This window comes from Buteo buteo, chromosome 2, assembly GCF_964188355.1.
Source record: "Buteo buteo chromosome 2, bButBut1.hap1.1, whole genome shotgun sequence".
Classification (NCBI taxonomy): domain Eukaryota; kingdom Metazoa; phylum Chordata; class Aves; order Accipitriformes; family Accipitridae; genus Buteo; species Buteo buteo.
In genome coordinates, this window is record NC_134172.1 from 42,275,367 (window position 1) to 42,299,183 (window position 23,817).

Sequence of the window (23,817 nt, forward strand, 5' to 3'; positions counted from 1 at the left end):
AGACCTGCATGGAAAATTTTATTCCCATCTTTTTGCAGAACATAGTATTACAAGAATGTGATTGTCCTGGAGTCCTTGGCTATTTCTAGCTGTCAGCATACTTAGGAATAGAAAGAAGAGTAAATTTCTCAACTGCAAATCTATCGAACGAGTGAACAGTTTGTTGCTTGAATTTGTATGGCCATGCCAAACTCACACCATGATAAATTTAAATTTTCTATGTGTATGGATATCTGAAAAAGGAGGGTCTATGTGGTGCCCACTGCAGTGGCTTCTACTCCCTACCCCTGTGCATTAGTCTTTAAGCAATCCAGTGCTGGGTACTAAGAGGAATGCTAGGGTTAGCACATTACAAACACGGCAGCCCTTTACAATGATAGGTAACATTGTCAGATGGGAATAGTCTATCACTGATCAGAACACCACATTCCTGATTTTACTGCTGAAGGAAAATAAGAACGCATAACCCAAAAAATACATACAAGCTAAACCTCCTGAATTTCAATAGTAATGTTATTAAACTGCAGGAAAAAGTTAATCAAAGGATTTTAATTTCATGCAATGTCAAAAGAAGACATCGTTTTGCAGCAGATGTTTTGGCAAGCAGAATGCAGACCAAACTCTAAGCTCTAATTGTGAGCTTCTCCCTCACAGTGTGAATTTTCCAAACCGAACATCTCAATCTCTAATTGAGCCACTCAACCAGCATATGTTCTGCTCAAGCAACTGTGTGAAGTTTGAAATATTGTATATAAGCAGTATTAACTTTTTTTGCTTTCAAGGCACCAAACACCTGGAAATTACTATTCCTTAATTTAATGCTGAAATGTAACTTCAATTACTAAGAAGTGGCCTCCTCTTGATGAAAAGACAATCTGTAAATATCCAGTAGGGAATGATGTCACAGTTTAATAAAAACCCACCAATTTCCATCCGTACTTCATTGCTCTCTTGTTCTATCACCGTACAGAGATACCAACAGGTTTTGAATATTCTCTGCTACTAAGCCACACATGCACTCAGTTGTGCACAGAATCTAGTCACTGTTTCTAGATCTCAGTCCTAAGATTCACAACTTTATTTAGAGAGTCATCCTTTGGACAGGAGGTAGTATAGTCTGTCACAGTTCAACCCCTATGTCTGATATCTTTCTTTACCCCTGCTCCCTAACCTCCCACATTCATTTATAAACAGCCAGAGATCCACCAAGACTGTGAGCACTTGCAAATCTTATTTTAGCTCTCCAGAGTAAAATAGCAATAATGCAATGATCACAAACTTAGGAAAAGCATGTCTTAACCAGAGATCTGTCTTATAACATCATGTAATATCTTTCATATACCTTCTCTGCTTCTAATCTCATCCTTCACTTTTTCTGTTTGACTCCTGTATTCCAGCAAGAGCTGAAGGGGGGGCGGGGTGGAAGAAGCTATGCACTTGAGGCTAGCTTGTTGATCTGACACTATATATTACTTCTCCCTGTCAATCTTGCATTGCTTGAACTACAACATTCAGCAGCATTTTAGGCTGGACAGAATCCCTCCTGCTTTGTTTCTTCACCACCTACCTCCCTTTCATGGTTTCTTATCTCCTCTAAACACAATAGCCTTAGTCTCTCTGCTTTGCTGTAGGCCTTTAGTATTCACAGAATGATTTAGTTTGAGAAAATGCTTCTGGATGTCATCTGCTCCAGCTCCCTAGTTCTGAATGCAGCACTAACTGGCAGCCTTGTCCAGGCCCTCATACAGGGTTTTGCCCAGTGAAGTTTTGAGTATCTCCTAGGATGGAGAGTCCACAGCTTCCCTGGGAAAACCAGTATGGTGTTTGACCACACTCACTGTGAAAAAAATTGTTCCCAATACATGGCTGGAATTTCCCGTGTCAGCTGGCTACCTCAGGTATAGCATTTCAAGACAGCACGGTCAGTATAGGATTTATTGGAGATAAGTACCTCCTGCAGATGGTTAATGCCATCCCAGGTAAGTGTCTCAGATGGGATAAGTTACTTTCTGCAGCTACCCATCTTTCTGCATTGACTCTGGAAGGGGCTGAACGGTTGGTTCTGATAGGACACTTTGCTTTTAGACATCAGTTTAGGTCAGATATAGATCTCATCCGCTCTAACTTAAATTTCTGCAAGAAAGGTCATAATATGATTTGGTTATATCCTTCTACACCAGAGGTTTAGGGGCATACTTGGACACATGCTTGAACTGTCAAGCATGGAGAGGTGAGAGAACCAAAAGCCAGACCTTTTTTTTTTGTTTATATTGCAGTGGCCTCAAGTTAAATATCTCAGATCTTACTAATATATTTAAATAAATTAATCTTCAGCACCGATCCTTTAACTGACATTACCATTCCTACAAATAAGTTTATCTGATGACTATAAATTCCTAACTTAAAGTAAAAAAAATATTGGTAATTTGTTTCAACATTTATTTTCCCCACTCTGTACCAAAACTCTGTTTTTTTCCAAGTAAAAGCCAAAAAAGTCTATGGCAGTCTAATTGCTTGTTGTTTCTACCATTAAGTTCATGGAGGTCTACCACCTCCCTTTTAAATTATTACATGAATATGAATTTGAGGTCTAATACACAATTGGATTAAGCCATTTGTCTTCATAGATGAAATACACTCATTTACATTCTTTGTTTGAATCAGTTCTTTAAGATTGATTAGAAGGCCAAATCTGAATATATTCAAAATAGTTCTTTTAATTAACTAAAAATGCACTATCACTCCCTGTTACAGAAATGGAAAGTAAATCAAAGCACTAAAAGGGAGAAATTACTTTCCCAAAGTCAGAAGAAACTTGACTAGGCCCTGGAATTGTCATTAGCTAATGGGGATGAGCAATTTGCAGAACTAGTCAAGACCCATTTTCCTGAAGTTACTGATCTCTGCCCACCTGCTTACGTTGTCCATGCCAAAGAGTGCAGAAGAATGCTGGACTTGCTCCAAACAAGGGACTCAACTGAAAATTAAACAAATCAAAAGCCACAGACCTGGTCAGTAATCTGTTTGGAATCACAATTTAAGAGGTTACTGCATCGCAACTGCAGTCTAAGCATACTGTCTCATGTTGCCATTTAACCATTTGAATGGAAGCTAACCTTACTGATATTTTAGCAGTATTTATTTTATTTAATTCTTCATGGAGATTTAAAAGGAAGCTCCAGCTAGCAGTCATTTGAATGAGCAGAAGTGAAAGAAGGACTGGTAGTGATTACATTGCAACAAAACAGATGGATGGTAAAGCCAAATTAAAGTTACTGAGAATTGACATCTCTTGTGTAAAATTAACGATGGATAAATGAGATGGAATAAAATAACGCCTAAGGATGTGTTTCAAAAGACTATAATTTCAACTTGAACCTTTGAGGTTCAAACTCATTAGACTAACTTGAACAGATTTTCTTTTGTTCAATGTGCTTCAGTATCGCTGGCTTGAGGAAGAAATATGCGAAAGAGGCTACTTCAGACTCAGACAACATGAGGAGAAAAAACTAAAACAATGCACGGCTAGCTTATCATCTAGAGTTTTGGGCTGGCTACAAACAGCATCCAAATTAATTCCCCAAGCTTGCAATGAGACCCACAAGCTCCTGTTACCATACAGAACTTCCCTAAGTTCAAAAATTACCTGAAAGGTGCTATCTGTAAGATAGGCGACTTTTATCCAGTAAAATTGCCAATCCCTTTTAGAGTCATCTCTATCAGCTAGAATGTCCTTCTTCAACTCAATTTTGTGAAAGACTTTGGCTTTCTCTCTCATTCTGTACTATGAACAGACAGGAACAACTAACTGAAGTCAATGATTTTTTTATACTATTATGTGACAAAAGGCTAGCAAGACAATAATTTCTTAGCATAGTTCGGAAGCCTGGAATAATGCATGCTTATCACCACCTGTAGCCATCTAAAAAAAATAATCTGCTGATTATATAGTCATCTTAAATCCCTGTGTAGGTTGAAGACTTAAACATTGTTAATGATAGCTAAAGACCAAAGCAGATGACTGTTAATCCTCCTCTTCTTTAAGAGAAGGTATACACTAAATAATACATTATTGCACTATTAAGTGGCTTTTTGTTTTACTGTTTAATCTTGTGTCCTACTGAAAAGCTTAACAAATGTTTAAGATGTTTAATTACTGAACTTGAAATTGTTCTTCACAACCTTTCTCCTGGTGTGTTTTGGTCCACAGAAATGCTGGTTTAAGAAACATAAATAAAATTCTGCAGTGTCTTACTGTGAGTCCAACTAGCATGAAGCAGAGATATTAATCAAATCACAGAAATGAGTCAGTAAGTATGAGAATCCTAACACATTTTATACATTGTCTGTTCTGTATTTTGGAGTTTTGAGTTGGTAAGGTTCTGCCTTTTTCTCATTAAACTAGAAGAAAAGAAAGTTTTAATCTTACCAAAATTAACACTTCTTTCTCTTATTTGTTTACAAAGTTAATAATTTCCTTGTATTAGTACAATTTCCACTACCTACAAAATTTTGCTTGTTTGTACTTTCACCTGAGCTGCTCAAGGGACACTAAATTTAGCATCTCACAGAGAGAACTATTTACCCTCCAGGTCAGCATCAATTTATGGGCCAAATCTCTTGCCGTATCACAGCAGCTTCTAAAAAAGAAATTGAAGGACTTTTGAAAAAGTTGCAGTGTTTTGTAAAGAAACAGCTAAAGGAAATAATTCTAAATGAAACACAACTTTTACAATCAACTGACTGTTGGGAAATAAAAGAAAATAAAAACTAATCTTCAGATCCATAGTTCTAGTGCAATTTGGTGTCATTTGAAACAGACATTTCTTCACATTCTAGAAATTCAGCCTGTTTTAAGAGATAGGAGGGTTTGGGTTTTTTTTATGACGCTACAGAGGAGACATGCATACACCGTATTTGCTAAGGTAGACTTTACATTTATTTATTGGTTTGCTTAATGGAAAAGAGAGGTACTTAAGACCAAAAATACATGCTATTCTCTTTGTGCACAGAAATTTAAGAACAATTCCCGTTCATCAGGGAATCCTTACTGAGAAACAGAGAGTGAACAGCTGTGGAGCTATGACATTTTATAGTATCTGAGGGTTTGTTCTTAAAAAAGGATTTTCTCTGACTTCAGCAGCACAGACTCTTTTTAATTTCGTGCTTGTTTTAGTTCAGTTTGAGACATATTTTCAGTAAGTACCGAGGTAATTTCTCTCTTTTCTTTCAAATTTAGTATAAAAAACATAATTAGGTTTCAAGCAGATATAGCTCCCGTAAAACAAAAATAAATAAGATTGATTTAGAGAGAACAAACTTGCTTCAAAAAGTTTCAGGAGATACTAATTTCCTAGGAAAAGTATGTAACTAAAAAGGAAAGGAACTGTTCCTGCCAGGAACAAAGACATAGGGACTCTTTAAGTGGAAACCAGATACTTTAACTTGCTTTGCAATGTTTCCACCATTACTTTTTTACGTGCATGTGTGTGAAGCATATGCATTTTTCAAATACCTGTTCTGAGATATTTCTCTCTTCTTGAGAACCTTCTGCTCTTCCTCCCACCTCTCTTCCAAGCCCAACACCATATATCCAGTATTTTCCAATGCTTTCACTGGCAGTCTCTCCACTGCCACTCCTCTCCCAGACACCACTCTCTCATGTTACTTCCTAATGCCAACAATAGCTTTTGCTTCTTCCCAAAGCTGATAGTACTGTTTGGGAGGGCACTAATATAATTAACTCTGGCACCACCCCTGTGATTTATCTTCATCATCTGAGTCCTATCAACACCAATAATGTAATGGGCTGGATCCATTAGCAAATCAGTACATTTCAAACACAAAATATGAGTAAGGCGATGAGGATTTCTTCATCCACTTCCAGCCCACATAGGCATAGCACTTTAAAAATTGTCCTTAGACTTCTACTGTTTATAGCAAGTCATAGTTCATATACTCACATTTCTTCCTACTACTTAGGTTGCCCAAGGAAATTTTCCTATGTATCTCCCTGCCTGGATATATTAGGCACTGCCTGGAGAAGGGAATGAGGAAACTCAAATTACCTCATTAGTAGTTAAAATAAACAAACTCTCCTGCTGATTCCATCCAGTTCAGCACGTTACTTCATGGAGGGCTATCACATGCCAAGACAACACATTTGGATCAAGAACTTCCTAAAACATACCTCACTGGAGGCATTGTCTGGCAAGTGTTGCTATATGTGTTCTCTATTATTCTGCTCTTCTTTAAGTTGTCAGGGAAAGGCTATAGAAACAGATGATGCTTTGGCCCAGTCCTCACTTTTGTTACCTTGTTATAATCCCACTGCACCACCCTCAGGTACCATAGCTGCTCTACCTTGAAACTAAGGATGCATAGGTATATCAGATCAGCTACTTGGCTTTTCTGACAGTGGAGGGCTGATTAGCCCAAGAATAAAAAAACCCTGATAATTGGCCTATACTATTTTCAGGATCACAAACCGCTATCTTTGTAAGGTGGACATAGTTCCCTGGATTTTTAACAAAGCGTGGATGCAATGGACTACAGACAAGGCTAGCGACAATTGTGCCAGAATAAAGGAAGTAAAGGCTGCAGGTTTACACCTTTTCTGGCTTCTTGACAAATGTCCCAGGAATAACTTAAAGTAATACCAGTCCCCTAAAATTTTCTTCAAATATACCCTTCACAGGATTATTTTGTTCAATTGCAGGAACTCTTGCCATGGCCTCCATTTGTTAGGATTGCACTCTCTGCCGTTCAAATATCTTGGCAACTTCACAGTAGCAAACTACTGAAAGAAACTTCGGCTGGTCAGCTTTCCAGCAGGCTTTACACCACCTCAAATTGTAAATAAAAATGTCTCTTTCCTATAAATATTTTTATTTTTTTATCTGCGATTTTTATTCAGTTATAGACTATTCAGCCTTTTGTTGTGAATTGTTAAGACAGCTTTTACATTTCATTCTGAACATGAGTGCTTTTGTTATGTAAGGACACTACACAATTTATTTAAATTTTTTTATTCTTTCTGGTAAAAAAAAATATGTAAGTGTAATATGTCATCTAAAATTTTTACTTGTGACATCACAAAACATTTGATTCTGGACAAAATATAATATTTGACAGAAAACCATTGATTTGTATTTGTTTAAATCATAAGAATTTGATACTCATCTATTTTATATAAACCAATGTATTTTAAAAAGAAACACTGATTTCCAGAGAGATACAAGGTTTTGTACTATTTTTTATGAATTGTTTTGATTACTAATTTAATATGTATAGACATTTACAAAGTATTACTTTAAGCATTCAGTAGAGCCAAAGGAAAGGTGCCAGGGAAAACAGTAGTTGCATGAGAATCTGGAGTTCTATATCCAATTCTACTGTACAAGTCCAACATATAACCTTTGGGGATTTTCTTCCCTTATCAAAAAAAGTTATGATAAAATAAATTAGACAGGACATGGACATTTCAGAAATATTCCATGAGAGAATGCATTGTACAATGACTCCAGATAAATGAGTTCTTCAGCATGTGCCATTTACCAGCCCAAACTACCGTGACTAAGAAGAGTGGGAAAGAGCGAGCCCCAAATCTTTTCATTATCATAAAGGATAAAAGTGAGTGTGTTTTAGGACAAGCTCTTGAATAACAGCAGCAGTGTTACTGCATGCTATGAATAAGCAATTAACGAGGTAATTGTGCTTAGGAATGTATTTACTATGTGTAAAATTACCTGTCATGCAAACTCATGCTTTTTTCAGCAGATATCTTTGAATTCCCTAAGAAGAACAAACTGCAGGTTCTACAAAAAAAATCAGTAAATAGCTATTCAGCTACATTAGCAACACAAACATGCCTAAGGCTAGGAAAGATTCATGCCTTATTTTAAATCTTTCCAAATGTCTGTCTCATCAACAGAAATAATACTGATTTTAGAATTTTATCACTCTTTTTCCTCCTCAGACTACAGTAATCAAATCATTGCTTTAAGTAATTCCTTTTCACTTTAATTGCAGCTTTTTAAAAACAGGTTAATAACCATCCATATTTAAACTGTAGATTTTATGAGTTATACTTATTATGCAACCCATTAAAGTTTTATAGTCTTGGTAGAAAAAATAATCATTGATCTTTTTAATCTGAGTGCTATTAAGACAAAGGGTGTAAACATCAACTGATTAAAATATTATTTAAAATGCTTTACAAAATGCTTTATAAAATTTAGTTTTAAGTAATTCCACTCATCAAGGCTTGACAAATCTGAAGAGTACTTCATTTAATTTCCTTTACAAGAATGTTTTGCATGCAAAGCAAAACCCTGAGGGACCCTCAGTCCCCAATAAAGGCTGTGCTATTGCCTTTGCCTTGGATACTAAGACTTTCCAACAGCACGTTATCTGTCAGCACACTGTGCAGTGCCCTCCAGCAAATGTGTAAGGCAGGAGGAGATAACTCAGAAAGTCTATTCTTTTGCTATTACTAATCATCATTCAAGCAAACAAGCATGTGAGATATTTAGATCCTATTGATTGTTTTAAGAATAAGAAGAAACTACTTAAGTAAATAAAAAAATACACAGAAAACAAAGCTTGCTGTGTGCCCCTTTTAGGTACGTGGAACCCTTTGTCCAGAGATCATTTCCAGCCTACAACACTGCTCATGAAAATGCCTTCAAGTTTATACTCCATAACCTATTGTATGTACATTTATCTAATAGTGTAGTCATAAGCTTATACAAATGGCATTTCTGCCTCAGACCCTTTCAGTTAGTTATGGACATGAGAACTGGTGGAGACTAGTTAGAAATCCAGTCATTCTCACAAGGCAAAAAGGAGCAGCACAAAACATCTGTTCTTCTGCCAAAAGGTGCTGAGTGACTAGAGAGTGATATACTGCCAGAAAAATCCTGAAGAAACTGTAAGCTATCAAACAGATGGTGGAAGTGTACGTGCTATATGCTCAGCCTGCACAAAGAACAACATCGTACCTGCACCCATGAAGTAAATACAATCTGCAGGCAGCAATTGCCAAATGACCACCAACATTGAGACATCTGTAAGAACCTTGAATGAGGCCACAGAGCTGAATGTGAACAGAGATGGTAGCTGGAAAAGGCCAACCACAGGTGATGGTATTACACACATACTGGATATAAGTCTTCCGGATAAATCAAAACAGATTTACCATAGGCAGACATCACACTCCAAGAAGTGGACAGTAACCAGGAAACAGGTATGGTTGGACAATTCACATCCACATTACAGTTAGAGATGAATTCAAGGATAGGTATTATAATGTTCAGCAAGGTGAAATGACACAAACTTAGGCTATTTTAAGATAATCTTAACATTTGCTTCCCCAGGAGAATGCACATTCTAGAAACCTGAATTTCTACTGAAAGCAATCACAGAAGGTTGGAGCACCCTTGATACAAACTTAATTTAAATAAAAATAAAACTTTGTAATGGATTTTTTTTTAATGGTATCTACCCATTCGTACCCATGAGCAAAATCCTCTAAGTCCTCAAGACTGCTGTATTCTATGTGGCAAGAGGTGACAGCTCATCATAAGCACAGGAGACTGCTAATTCCCTAGTTGGAACATAATCATAAAGCTGTTCAAATAAGTTGTGAGGAATCATAGAATGGGTTGGTTTGGAAGGGACCTTTAAAGATCATCAAGTCCAATCACCCTGCCATGGGCAGGGACCCTTTCCACCAGATCAGGTTGCTCAAAGCTCCATCCAACCTGACCTTGAATGCTTTCCATTATGGGGCATCCACAACTTCTCTGGACAACCTATTCCAGGTTCTCACCAATCCCATAATAAAAAATTTCTTTCTTCCAATCTAAACCTACCCTCTTTCATTTTAAAAACATTGCCTCTTCTCCTGTCACTGCAGGCCCCAGTAAAAAAAAATATCTCTATCTTTCTTATAAGCCCCCTTTAAGTATTGAATGGCCACAACAAGATCCTCCCAGAGCCTTCTCTTCTCCAGGCTGACCAACCCTAACTCTCTCAGCCTTTCTTCATAAGAGAGGTGTTCCACCCCTCTGATCATTTTCAGGGCCCTCCTCTGGACCTGCTCCAGCAGGTCCGTGTCTTTCTTTTATTGGGGACCCCAGAACTGGATGCCATACTCTGGGTGCTGTCTCATGAGAGCAGAGGGGGAGAATCACCTCCCTCAACCTGTTGGCTATGCTTCTTTTTATGCAGCCCAGGATATCTTATCTATTAAGTCCAACAAGGCCAAGTGCCGGGTCCTGAACTTCGGTCATGGCAACCCCATGCAGCGCTACAGGCTTGGGGAAGAGTGGCTGGAAAGCTGCCCGGCAGAGAAAGACCTGGGGGTGCTGGTTGACAGCCGGCTGAATAGGAGCCAGCAGTGTGCCCAGGTGGCCAAGAAGGCCAACGGCATCCTGGCCTGTATCAGAAAGAGTGTGGCCAGCAGGAGCAGGGAGGTGGTTGTTCCCCTGTACTCAGCACTGGTGAGTCCTGTGTTCAGTTTTGGTCCCCTCACTACAGGAAAGACATTGAGGTGCTGGAGCGTGTCCAGGGAAGGGCAACCAAGTTGGTGAGGGGCCTGGAGCACAAGTCTTATGAGGAGCAGCTGAGGGAGCTGGGGCAGTTTAGTCTAGAGAACAGGAGGCTGAGGGGAGACCTTATCGCTCTCTACAACTACCTGAAGAGGGGTTGTAGTGAGGTGGGTGCTGGTCTCTTCCGCCAGGTGGCTGGAGATACAATGAGAGGAAATGGCCTCAAGTTGAGGCAAGGGAGATTTAGATTAGATATTAGTAAAAATTTTTTTACTGAGAGGGTTGTCAAACATTGGAATGGGCTGCCCAGGGAAGTGGTTGAGTCACCATCCCTGGAGATACTCAAAAAGCGAGTGGACAGGGTACTTCAGGACATGGTTTAGTGGGCATGGTTAATGGTTGGACTCGATGACCTTGAAGGTCTTTTCCAACCTAAATGATTCTATCATTCTATATGACTGGTTTTCAGGGCTGCAAGCGCACAGTGTCAGTTCATGTTCAATTTTTCATCCACCAGTACCCGCAAGTCCTTCTCTACCGGGCTGCTCCTAATCCATTCATCACCCAGTCTGTACTGATATTGGGGATTGCCCCGATTCAGGTGCAGGACCTTGCACTTGGCCTTGTTGAACTTCATGAAGTTCACATGGGTCCAATGAAAGCAATTCCAAAAACAGGGCCTGGAGTGCTGCTAAACTGTAAGGTAATGCAAAGAGAAAGATAACAAGGAAACTTTTGTTGACGCCTGGGTTGAAACTTTCAAAAGCTATAAGTTGCAACCACAGGCCAAAACTTTCTAAAGGAGGTTGCAAGAGGATTAAGGCTAGATTTAGTAGGATGCTCCTTAACAATGCATCATGTCCGAAGAAAATAATAGCAATCATTCTGTAGACAACTGCTAGGGAGCTGAGACACTACTCCCCAGCCGCTCGGCAGTGCAAAAGGAAGTAACAGCCATGCAATCACAGGCAACCATGGGAAGGTTACTTGAGGGTTGCAGAAACACTCATTTATACAAAGTCAGAATATGAGCTGTTCCCTGGCTGTGACATAGAGCATAGACCATAGATAAGAACAAGCAGACAGAGTATTCCTGGAGATCTGGATCCACACTATATTGACTCAAAACTGGAAAAAGATGAGAGCTTTATTTCACTATGTCTCCTGAACTGTGAACATTTCCTCTGCATCAGAGAATCAGAGCTTTACTGTTATTTCAAACAGAGCCCAGGGTGTAGATTAAGGATTTAAATGTACAGCAAATAAATCTGGCCAATTCAAATAATTGAATATTTCATACTGATGTTGATTCATTCCTGTTCTGCAAGCACCAAATAAAAACATCCGAATTGCCAGGATTTTCTTGTGTTTGCTCATTCCCTAATCCCTCTTCTTCCCCTGCAGACTTCTTAAATAAGTGTCCTGGCCAGTGATGAAAATGTTATTATAATAAATAATTCCTGAACCCAAACATTATTTTTGCGATCTTCCCTATTTTGAAAAATATTTAGCTAAACAGCAATAGAGATACAGACCATAAAGAAGAGTATAGCTATCTTACAGCTCAACTGCAGTGCTACGGAAAGGAAAAGAGCAAGCCAGACCCTGTTTCTAGACACCCGTAAATGAGCAGCCATGCAAGGAATATCCTCAGATGCAATAATCCCCTCTGTTTGTCTGACAAATTAACAATTTGCTGCAGTATAGTTGTCCACCTGATAAAGGTTCTTCTCATGGAAATAACATTAAAAATCAACACAGACTATATTTTTACTGCCAAGTTCTTCTATATTGGTGGTATTCCATTTTGATTCACATGAAACTGGGGCCATTGTGTTGTCCCCTGACTATCCTATTCTGGAAACAAAGCATTCTGACAGCACGTCATCACTACTGAACTTTAAAGTGTTTTATATGATGAGAAAAAATAGTCTTGTTATGCTCCTCTGCTCAATTAAGTCAGAAAACATAAAACAAAACCATTACATAAAGACATACAAAAACCCCTGGGTTAATTCTGTAAATTTCAGGCTGCTAATGTTTAGGATAACTAACATGTATTTCAGTTTCCTCCTCCACTCTTCACTATCAAAAGCTACATCTTGTTCATAACATCCAGAAAATTGGCATATCATTTCTGCAGCACATATCTCTCTCCTAGATAAAAAACTATCCAGGACAAGAGCCTAAGGAAAAGTTTTTTGAAATGTCTTCTGGCAGCTTTCTGACAGGTTTTCTTTACATTTCCTGGCATAACCCTTCCCAGAAATACTTGTCAGCACGCAGGTTTTCTACATTGTCCATTTCTATCAGTTGACTGGACACAATAGGAGGAGACTGCATTTCCGAAACAACCACGAAGCTACGCTCTGTACGAGCTAACTCAGTGGTTATCAGCAGGCCAGGCAGAGCCCAACAGCAAGACCGGCGTGGGGAGAAAAGCAGCTCCCAGTGAAACAAGCCAGCCATAATCACCCACTACCAATACCCATGAACACCGGCTTCACCTCTATAAAATAGAGAGTGCAGCCTTTGTGCTGCCCTGGAAGCTGCCAGGATGTGGCATAGGCTGGTTTTCAGGAAGCAAGGAGCACTACATTGGCACCCGGTTAACCCAAGCTGCTGCTGGAGCCCATTGCTATGGGCAATGGCCACTGCTACCTCCTCCTCCTTTCCCATACAGCAAATCTCTACCAGGGGAAGGTGAAACATGAAGCCCTTAATATTGCACCTGGGGCTATTGGCATAGAACAAGCAAACAGGAGAAATCTGGGGACTGAACAAAGATTACTACAGATGGATCATGAGAAAGAGGCATTTGTAGAGTAATAGTTCGTTTTCTATCCACGTTTAGTACAGTTCTGACATTGCCACTGCTCTTCCAAGTCATACATTTCTAGTCAAAACTGTAATCACGTTTCTTTCCAAAGAATGCTTCTTTGGGAAACTTACCACTTGCAACAAGGGGAGATCAGGCTTTAATTTGGAGTTAGGATGGAGCTTTTCAAGCAACATCCCTATTTCTGTTTACAAGCATTTACTCAGATCCTCTACATTGCGGACCTTTTCCACTACAGATTATGCTCATACTACAGTCTGGAAAGCATGATATAATTTTTGGGGAAAATTTTTCAGAGAGATGGTTACATATCCTTCGAAGAATAAACAAACAAGGAGTGCAATGCATTGTCTGATTTTCCACCTAGTAATGGCAAATGTCCTGGATTTGTAAACTTTAAATTCTGTCTCTCAGGAGGCTGAAATATATAATTCTGAGAGCTTCAGATATAAGCAAAACCTGGTTTCTGATGTATCTGTGCTTTGAGGATGATGGGCTTTGGAGACTATAAAAAAGATGTGAGTTTTTTTCTGTGTGAGGGTTACTTAGGGCTGATGCTGATGTCTAGCAAAATGTAGCATTTCTTCTTAGTCCAGGGATTCATATCAATATTTTCCTACAAGTTAATTAAATTCTAGACTTTGATGCTTTTTGAAATTTCTTTGCAACCAGCTATTGGCTCATGATCAGAAACACCCCATAAGCACATTCACATGCCCTCACAGACCAGCACATATTCAATACAACTGCTAAAGCTTTGTGTCTAAGAACTAGTTCTTAGAAGCACACAGACTTAAAGCTTCTCACTCTGCAGATGAAAATGTAAAACTATACCAAATGTTTGCTAAATGATCTCAAACATTTTTCAGAATAGACAATTATTTTTTTCCTATTCCTCTGACAATCTTCAAATCAATTTTAAAAAGCTATGTAAGCATTATTTATAGTTGTAGTTTCTTTCTTTCATAAAATCTAGCGATTTAAATGCCATACACTTGATTCATCTTTTTACATCAGATAAACTTACAATGAACTTGTGATTCTTCAGGGTGTGCACTAGTGGGGTGTTTTCAGTTTAAACAGCTGTGTTCTTAAAATTTCTTTTTACATATAACTTGAGGGTACCCATTTGCTTCACAATTAAGAGCATAGCACCTACAAATGTTCAGCTAACCATATTGTTAATTGGTATGTTTGCTTTACGCTTTCTTGTATAAATAGAAAATGTTCCTCCTGAAACCAAATGGTTCAAAGTTTCACATGTTATCTTCCTTGCATTTCTCAGGTTGCTCACTTTTTACTTTTCCCTCTCCTCAGTGTCCAGAGATATTACTGATAAATGTTTGCATAACTCATGTTATCTCTTCTATTCTCTGCTCCAATGAAAGCTTTTGGCTTTGTAGAAATCAGTGCTGAATGTTTTCTTCAGAGGCAGTCAGCAAAAACTGAGCTAGCTTTAGAGAAAAATCATCAGTAACAAAGAAAGTAATCTTATGTTTGTAATAAACTGAAATAGAGTGAAAGAATATTATAAAATACAACACCTTACTATTATTATTTGTGATACTTAAGATCAGTATTTGGTTTTGTTAGTTCTTGTGTACATGCCTGAGACTCTCCATTGGTAAGTTACTTTTGCTTTCACCTCTCCTAATATTTCTGTCCAGTTCATCTGAATCCTCAAATTACCTTAAGATTGTCTTTAGATAAAATTAGAAGCATAACTGATAAGTGGGAGCATTCCTCTGTAAACATACAATACAATGTCAGCACTTCTGTCATCTGATTTCTGAGTGGAATTTAACATATCAGCTGTGAATAGTTTATGACCTGTCCCATAATGTGGGATTCATCTAACTAAACGTAGATGCAGCTGAGCCAGTCCATCTTTATAGTCAGCAGAGATGAATGAGAACTTTCAGGGTTCGCTTCACCTCATACTAAAGTAGACATATAGGGTGCTTGCATTGCAACCTACATTTGTGTATTTTTCTCCACTTAAAAAATTGGAGAAACTGCTCATTTTTCTCCATTATCTTTTGCGAAGAAGCTTAGGCTGATTAGCTCAGATGCCTGTGCTTATCACAACCAAGCTCTCAAGTTGAGTTAGGATTGCCACAACCAGAGATCACTTCTTTTCTCTGAAACACAACTAAATTTTTACTCAAGTTTCTCCTTGATCATGCTCTTCTCAAGTGAAGGCTGCTGAAAAGTGGCCAGTAAATGGCCAAAACTCTGGACTTCCTTCTAGCCTCTGGGGAAGTAGCTCGGACATGCTGCCGAACTCATTAGTTCCTATGGAATTGTGTGAGGGTCAAGAGGTCTTCAGAAGTCCATTTCCTAAGACACAATCTATGACCCTGACATCTCAATCAAGGGTAAAACTAAATTATTGACAACACGAGAAGAGAACGTCCAGTTCAGGTGTCCTTTTACTGACCGCCCGCTTGACCTTGGTTTAGCCACAGAACACAAATGCTTCTCCACTGACACTGTGTAGGATTGTCAATGAAGCCAATGAATACAAAGCATTATCAATAGCTACAATTGTTCATGAGCATACATATTTACGAAGGTCATTTTTTGGTTAAACACTTGTTTTCTGTCTCACAGTCACATGCTTAAAGCCTCTGTCAGACGTCCTGTTTAAAGTCTAATATGACATGGGGGTTACCTTCTCCTTAGGCTGATAATGCTCAGCAGCAGCTGATGTGTCCGCAAAAGATTCATCAGCTTGGAAAGAATTTCTGGAAATATGCAGAACTTCTCAGCTAGCCTACATGTTTGGAGGATGCCGTTAACCAGCTCTGGCATATGAGCTAAACATAGCAGCGTTCAATAATGTACTGTTCAGAATGAAATTGTGAACACTGAGGATGCTGCTGCATGTCAGCACACAGGATGAAAAGGCAAAGGTCACATTGCAAGGCAAAAATGATGAGCAGCAAGGCAGGTGACAGCAGCTCTGATGACAGCATCCTCACACTCAGGACTGACATATTTGGCAAAGGTGGACTTGGCAGATGGCCGCACATCACAGGAAGCAGTACTTTGCACGGGAATGAACTTCAGAGTGCTGTTAAAAAGGTCTTGAAATCTAGGCTCAGTTTACTGAAAAACTGAAGAGACGAGGAGTCTGTAAAGTCCAACTACAGTGCTTATACCAAATGATATACTACTGAGATGATGTTCAGGAATAACAGGGTTTTGATAGGAGTCTATTTTTACTTCCTTACTTCCAAAGGAATGTGAGCACATCTTCCCCTGCCCCCAATAATTATAGTACAAAATCAGTCTTTGTAAGAAAGAAAGAAACTGCAAATTTATGGAACAACACAAGATTAACAATTATTTATTAAAATCCATCATTAAAATTGTATTTGAATTATGCAGAGTTAAACAATTAGCAAAACAATCTGAAGACTCTGAACTATGGAAAATCCTGAAAAAAACAGAAATTCTAAGAGACAATTTCTAAAAATTCAGCTGGCCTATTGTATTAAATACAAACAGTGATCACAAGCAAAACTAGTAAAAAACCCCACAACTAAAGCATACTAAACAAGTCTAATAGTTTATCCGTTTCATGATGAGTTATCAGTAACTTAGTTAAAACCAGCACTTTTTAAAAACTTTGCTGCATACCTATATACATTTTAAAATTTGAAAAACTTTCTTTGTAATAATAATTCCTTGACATATTGTTTCTGAGCATTTTAAGACTTGCAGCTTATAGGTTCTCTGATCTCTATTCATGCTGTGAATTGCTCGAATTTAAGACTGCATAAATAAATATTTTTGACAAGTAGTTCATTTTAATTACTTTAAAGCAAAATGAACATCCATAAAAGGTAAATAAATGAACCTTTAATTATGGAAATTTGCTATTGATTACTATAAATTGCTTCTAGAATGGGCATGTTCTTTTACTACTTTTAATTACTGTAATTAAGATTTTTGCATGTTAATTAGAATTGTTTTGGCATGGCAAATTCCAGCCTTCCTGGTGTCTCTCAAAGCAGGTAAGCACACACATTCTTAGGGGTTTTTTTCTATATCTAGTATATGTAAATAAGGAAAAGAACTTCCCAGAGTATGTTCAAATTAAAAAGGGGCATAATTCTATAAAGTCAAAATCAACATAAAACCAATTTAGACTTTTTTTTCCTTTTAGAGCATTAAATATCTCAGCCAGAAACAGCAAAATTGAAACATTCATGACATATGTCAGTAAAATAATGAAAATACTTAAGGAGGAATAAGTTTTCTATAATCGTGGATAGTATGACTAAGTAAAAAAATTATTAAAGAGAAATCTAACTTTGTTTTAACGTAAGGCATGAGAAGTAACATATCATAACCTGAAAAAAATACACTGCATTGTTTGCCAGTGAATAGCTCATATACCAGCTAATGCTGCTCCCATTCTTACTTTAATTGCCTTGACAGTTTTATCTTTTGTAGTCCCTCCAATCTGTAAATTTTAAGTATTTCTCAAGAAGCTTGCTGGAGATGGGATGTAGAACACCATCTAAGAGTTTCACTCTGAGAGCTGCAGCGAGCTGTAAGTTAGTGAAACTCTGCACGTCTTAAATTAGAGTGGGAAACTCACAAGCCTTGGGACTGAATATGGCCTGCAACTTTATTGCATGTCACTTGGGATCATATCATTTTTTCCTTCTACATTACTTCTGACTAACACTCAGCTAGGCTTTAATTTATGGCCTACCAGTGTGTCTGAAAGAGCTATTTGGCCCTCAGTATGGGAGAAGATATTCCAGGTTTAATTGAGTACATAAAATTCTACTTTGTGCCCTCTTGAGTCTTCCATGGAAACTGTGGCTCACTGCGGTGGACAGTAACTGTTAGGAGTGCACTTACTGCATTGAAGTTGGGGAAGAGATTGACTGCTGCGGCAGTGTCCAGAGGAAACGGAAGAAATGGTTTAATATCCAGCGACGGCTGCAAAGGTGGAGCAGGAGGACGCACTAGCGCTGGAAGAGCAGGGCTCTGGCATGTACCACCTAGGTGTAGAAAAAAGACAGAAGGGATTCAGCAAGTACTACGCAAAAAAGCAACAATAAAAAGCAAATACTGGATTAAACAAATGTATTTTTATTTGTCCACAAATGACTGCATTAGTGAAAAAAAGCACAGCTGACTCAGTGACTGTTGGTTATAATTCTTTGCCAGTAATTGCTTCAGGTATCAATGTATCATTTAAAATTAGCTAATAAACCGCTTCTCTCCCTGGATTATCTGGAACAGTAGTTCAGCATATGTCTGACTTCCCTTTAGAACTTCAACTAGTCTCATTCTGCTATAATTTCAGTGTTTCACCCCAACTCTATTGCTCAACCCTCCAAAGGCAAACTGCTCCAGAAGAAAAAGAACAACAACTAGATGTTCGGCTCAGCAAAAGTTATGTCATTTGCAGACTTTTGATTTTGTAATTAAATGCTCAATTGTAGAGCTTAGGGCTTCAGAAACAACCTAAACCTTGCAAACACAATGTACCTTGCTGCCTCAACAGTTGATCAATACAAATCTAAATTAAGAAGTTTCAGCAGCCACCGAAATTCTGTTCATGGGAAGGTACCGACAAACTTTCTGCTCCTGCAAGGGGTGGAGCTGATTCAGACTCTGTGCAGCAGAAAGCTCCTCCCGGCTAACACTACCAACCACCAGCTCTGTGGAAACATGCAAATGAAGAAATCTCCTTGCATACCAATAAGTCACTACCTGTTTGCAGCAGACCCTATTTTACTTATTTGTTTGCCCCTTGCCACAGCCAGCTAAAAGCTGGAAGGATCCAAGCCCGATCACTGCTTCCAATGTCTCCCGTGTTTTGGTTGCACTCCAAAATGTCAATTCCCTCTTAATTAAAGACTATTTGGATCCTAGGAAACTGTTAAAATATGCCAGTGTTCTTCTAATCTGAGAGGCAGGCAACAGACTGTCAAAACTTGCTGGTAAAAGTCCAAAAAATATTAAATAAGCCCATAAGAGGAGTTTTACCCCACTCATTGAACAGAGACATAGGCAGACAGACCAACAGGGGGAGAGATCTCAAATCTGTTTCTTTTTTTCCTCTCATACATACAGGCACTTCATTAGACAAGCTGCATACATTCTTTAAGAGCCCAAATATAAAGTAGTCAGAATGATATACAGAATCTCTCCATATTTGGCCAGCAAATCTGCTAACAAAGTTTGCAATTTCATGTGTCTAATTGAGGGCTAACAGCATAGGATTTAATTAACCAGTTGTAGGTGATCATCTACAGTTCTGCTTCTAGGTATAAAATCAGCTGGAGCCAAATTTTCAAAGACAGTATTTTTTTGCCAACTTTCAGCTTCTCTGTGAAGCATTTCACTAAGAGTCATTGAAAGGAAAACATTACCTACTAGTAAACCAAAGGTATTGGATTAGGGTTCACTCCAATCTCATGCTAGTTTTTACCCTAGATTAACTGCCATTTCTGGAGTATTTTCTACATTTACCTCAATGTAAGTGTGTACCAAATCACTCTTTGAGTGCAGCAGCTAAGGATATGAGCAACAGAAAAGCAGAAGGCAAGCAGCCTTTGCTTTCCATAGCTCATCAGCATAGAATCATCAAGTATTTCATGATTGCCATTGGCTTGGCAATTGCTACATTCTCATGGCATTATTACAAAAAACAGTGTAAAAATAAATTTAACAGGTCAGAATGACAATAAGGTAGTGTTGAACAGGCCAATCTTACCCTCTCTGAATAGGAAAGACCCATAAAGATATTTTTTTAGATGCTGGAAATACTTAATTTTTCTCACTTAAAGCTTTCACAGACCACGAAGGGAAGACGTCACTCCTACTAATAAAAACCAAACTAAGAAGTCTCCACATTGCACATGAGATTGCACAGAATCACACAGAAAGGCCAAGGTGAGCATTTGCCTGGCAATAGCAAAGAATTTGAAGCTGATTAAACATCCTACAACTCACAGATGCAAATGCAAACTGGACTGAGAAATATCACCTATGCTTGGGGACCCAGCTCGTTGAGTGTATTATCTCAGTGCTATGGAGGAGAGCCTCGCAGGTTCAGATTACCTAGGGCAACAGCATTGCTATCCCATACTCTTCTAGGATACCATGCAATGAAGGATGAAATATTTCTATTGTGATCCTTCCCTGTGACATGACTAGGCAGTCACCCACCTGCCGCTTCCAGACAGTGCTGCATAAAGACATCTGGGGACAAGAACATGCTTTAAAAGGAAAAATTCAGCCAGCTCTGCAGGACCTTGGCTGGGACTCAGAGCTTCTGGAACAGAGTTTAAAATCTACCACAGTCCTGGCTACAGTGGCACAGAAAATGAGTATGTTCAGGAGCACAGCTGCTGTCTGTTTTTGCAATAGTGTCAGACATGTCCCTTAATGATGGAGCATGTGATAGGTATCATGAAATTTGAGCTTTGGCTTGAAAGAAATGCTGTAATGTTTATGGCTGCAAACATTAGCTTCTCTTTCCATTTAACGTGCGCAGAGTTGTAGTCTAGAATCAGCAACAGAAAACCTGAAACAATGGCAATCATTTTTGTGACTCAGCTTAACTGAAAAACCTTTGGACAACATTTGGGAATGTCAATGTTAACCATTTCCCATATAATCCATTAACAGAGGGATGCAGAGGGGTAGAAGACCACTGGGAAGAGTTTTTGAAGAGTACACGTAGATACATTCTTACTGTAAAGAAGGCAATATCAAGGGTAGAAATGATGACAGAAGAAAAGCATGAGAACCAAGTAAGCCAAACTGAAGGTAAAGAAAGAGGTGCATTAAAACTCATAAAGTAAATTTACTTTGTATATAAGTGATGATATGTGTGACAAGAGCACACTTAGAAAATTATTAGAGTGAGGTATAGGTCCTTTTTAGTTATCCAGTGTCACCGAACACTGGATCAAGGTGAAGAACCATAAAGATTGCTTATGACTGGTTTGGTGTTCTGTATGATAAGCTTCTACAGAAAGACCTCCATAGCTTTCCCTGTGCAGATACAACACTGCTGATCAACACACAAGGAAGGCTCAATGTCAGCCTTTTTACAGACTTCCTACCAGCAAGTTTTGGAGTTTCACTTTGACCAATAAAGCTAGGATAACATCCCACACCACTGACAGGGTTTGTCCACAGCCTGTGCTTGATGGTCTGTATTATTACCTGAAGTTCACATAGACATCCTTGCCAAAAACTAGGTGCATGCATGGCCTGACTTAAGAGACATAACAGTCCCCCCAACATGTAAGGCAGTACAGGTCTAAAGTCACATTTTATAAGTAGCGTGCTACAATTTCTTAAAATAGGAGGATGCTAATGTGTTTATTAATTCCAGTGTTACAAGTTAGTGATGTTATGGTCTAATGTCTTTCTAAAGAGCAGGAGTCTTTCCAGCCCATTCAGATCCTAAATGGGAGACAAGTGTTCCAGGCATTTGGGAAATTCATGTCAGTGTTTTTACCTCAATTTTCTTTGTAGGAAGCACAGGAATTATACAACTTAGAAGCTTAATTAGCTCAGCATTTTAACCAAGATTGAAGTAATCATTTGTTTCTTCAATTTTCAGGCAACTTAAAACAAAGACAAGATAATCTCTCGGCCAGAGGCACTAGTCATACATCCAAGGTAAGTGTGAGCAAACAAATTCGAAGAAAAGCTTGCCACAAACTTTTGCCCCTTCCTATATCTGATTGAGATGGCTTTTGAGAACTCCCGCGGTATCAATCAAACTGTGCTTTTTTATACAGGGATGCACTTTCACGTCTCCAGTTGGGACATTTTGCCCTACCACTAGGTAATCTGTTTTGTGATACAGCATTATGCTCTGAACACAGCCACCCTAAGGGGTACAAAGCTGTGTGTGCAACATGAGGTTCATGCTCTTTGTGGCATAGCCTACTCAAGCGGTTCTCCTTCAGAAAACACTGGTGATATGAACTTCATCACTACAACACCTTTCTTGCCTGTATGGGAAGACAACAGATGAGGAAATGATTCCTGCACATTCAACCACAAACTGTCCATTCCAAAAGGCACTGTCACATTTTATTTGTTTTGAGTTGGAATGTGAATACAGTTCTTCCCCCCCCCGCCCCTAAAGTTTTGACTTTAGAGACCATGTTTCACCACTGAATTGAAAATAGATTTTAAAATGAGAAGTCATTCCACAAAGAAGAAACTAGATTTCTTTAAATATACTAAAGTTTTGACCTTTTCTTAAAGACAGTTTTTGTCACAATTCTTTACAAAAAATTTAACAACTTCCGGGGGAAATTTTTGCTTTCAATGAAATAGCATTTTCTGATAAGAACATCTCACATGCAAGTTTTTGTGCCCAGTTCACCTCAAATATCCCTCAGATCAGTGCTAAGTAAAGAATATAAACAGCTGTAAGTACTGTCCCTAAAATCTGGATTAAGAGAAGCACAAAGACTGAATATGCACAAAGGAAACAAAAGAAAATAGTCTTAGAGTAAACAGAAATGATAGAGCAGGGTGTTTTCTATATACAGGATGAAAAATAACAAGTTTCCTTAACGTTTCTGGAGGAGGTCAAGACCCTGTCCCTCAGGTCCCCTGAAAAACAGCTCAACAATTTGGCAACTGCATAGTGCTATATTTTGTGACTTGGCTACAGAGAAAGCTGTGCTACAGCTTCCCCTGCATAGCCTTTCCTCATGCACTCTTTCATTCCTAATCCTTTAAACTGAACTGCAGGTTTAGTTTCCAGAAAAAGAATCACCAGATCTATTATCAAATAACCTCTCTTAAGGAGATATCCAGCCCAAATTTTGCAGACACAAATAATGTAGATAAATTTTTGCAATACATTTGGATCTTGGAGGCTGGGCAGGAACTCTAAACTAATACCCCATTAATCTAAATCTTTTGCAGTTCTTCCATCACTAGCTATTACCACCATAAACACCAAGTAAAGAAGCAAATCTCTGCAGAATACCATTTTCATTCCTTCATTACTATGCAGTTTTTTCCTTCTGGCCATGTGTACAGCCATTTTCAATACATCAGAGATGCCCTAAACTAATGTTCAATTTCCCTTCCATCCTGGAGTCTGAGTTTGGTTTCAGTATCATAGTTTGGTTTCTCCAAGATATGGATATTCACAAGTTTTCCACCCCATCTCATGCCTCGCCCAATATTTCCATGACAGCATATTTAAGGTCAAAACAATACACCCATTCTGCCTTGGCAGAACCTCAGAGAACCTTTCAGCTGGTATGACTCAGTGGAGTAGCTGGGAATGCGCCAATGGTTTCCAACTTAAAAGTTCACTTCTAGGTAACTTAACAGGGTAACTTCAAAAACTATCATTAATATTTTTCATTTAGGATCCTAATATCTGATAGTTCACACACACTA

The 23,817-nt window shown here is 38.5% G+C and overlaps 1 protein-coding gene across 3 annotated transcripts in view; it reads right to left on the reverse strand.

Annotated features, from left to right (window-relative positions):
- Positions 1-23,817, reverse strand: part of ZNF385D (zinc finger protein 385D) — a 445,996-nt gene that overhangs the window by 128,058 nt on the left and 294,121 nt on the right. For all 3 annotated transcript variants that reach the window (XM_075052162.1, XM_075052170.1, XM_075052177.1), the window contains one exon: positions 18,274-18,416. In XM_075052162.1, coding sequence (XP_074908263.1) covers positions 18,274-18,416 — 143 coding nt within the window. The remainder of the gene's footprint in view (positions 1-18,273; positions 18,417-23,817) is intronic.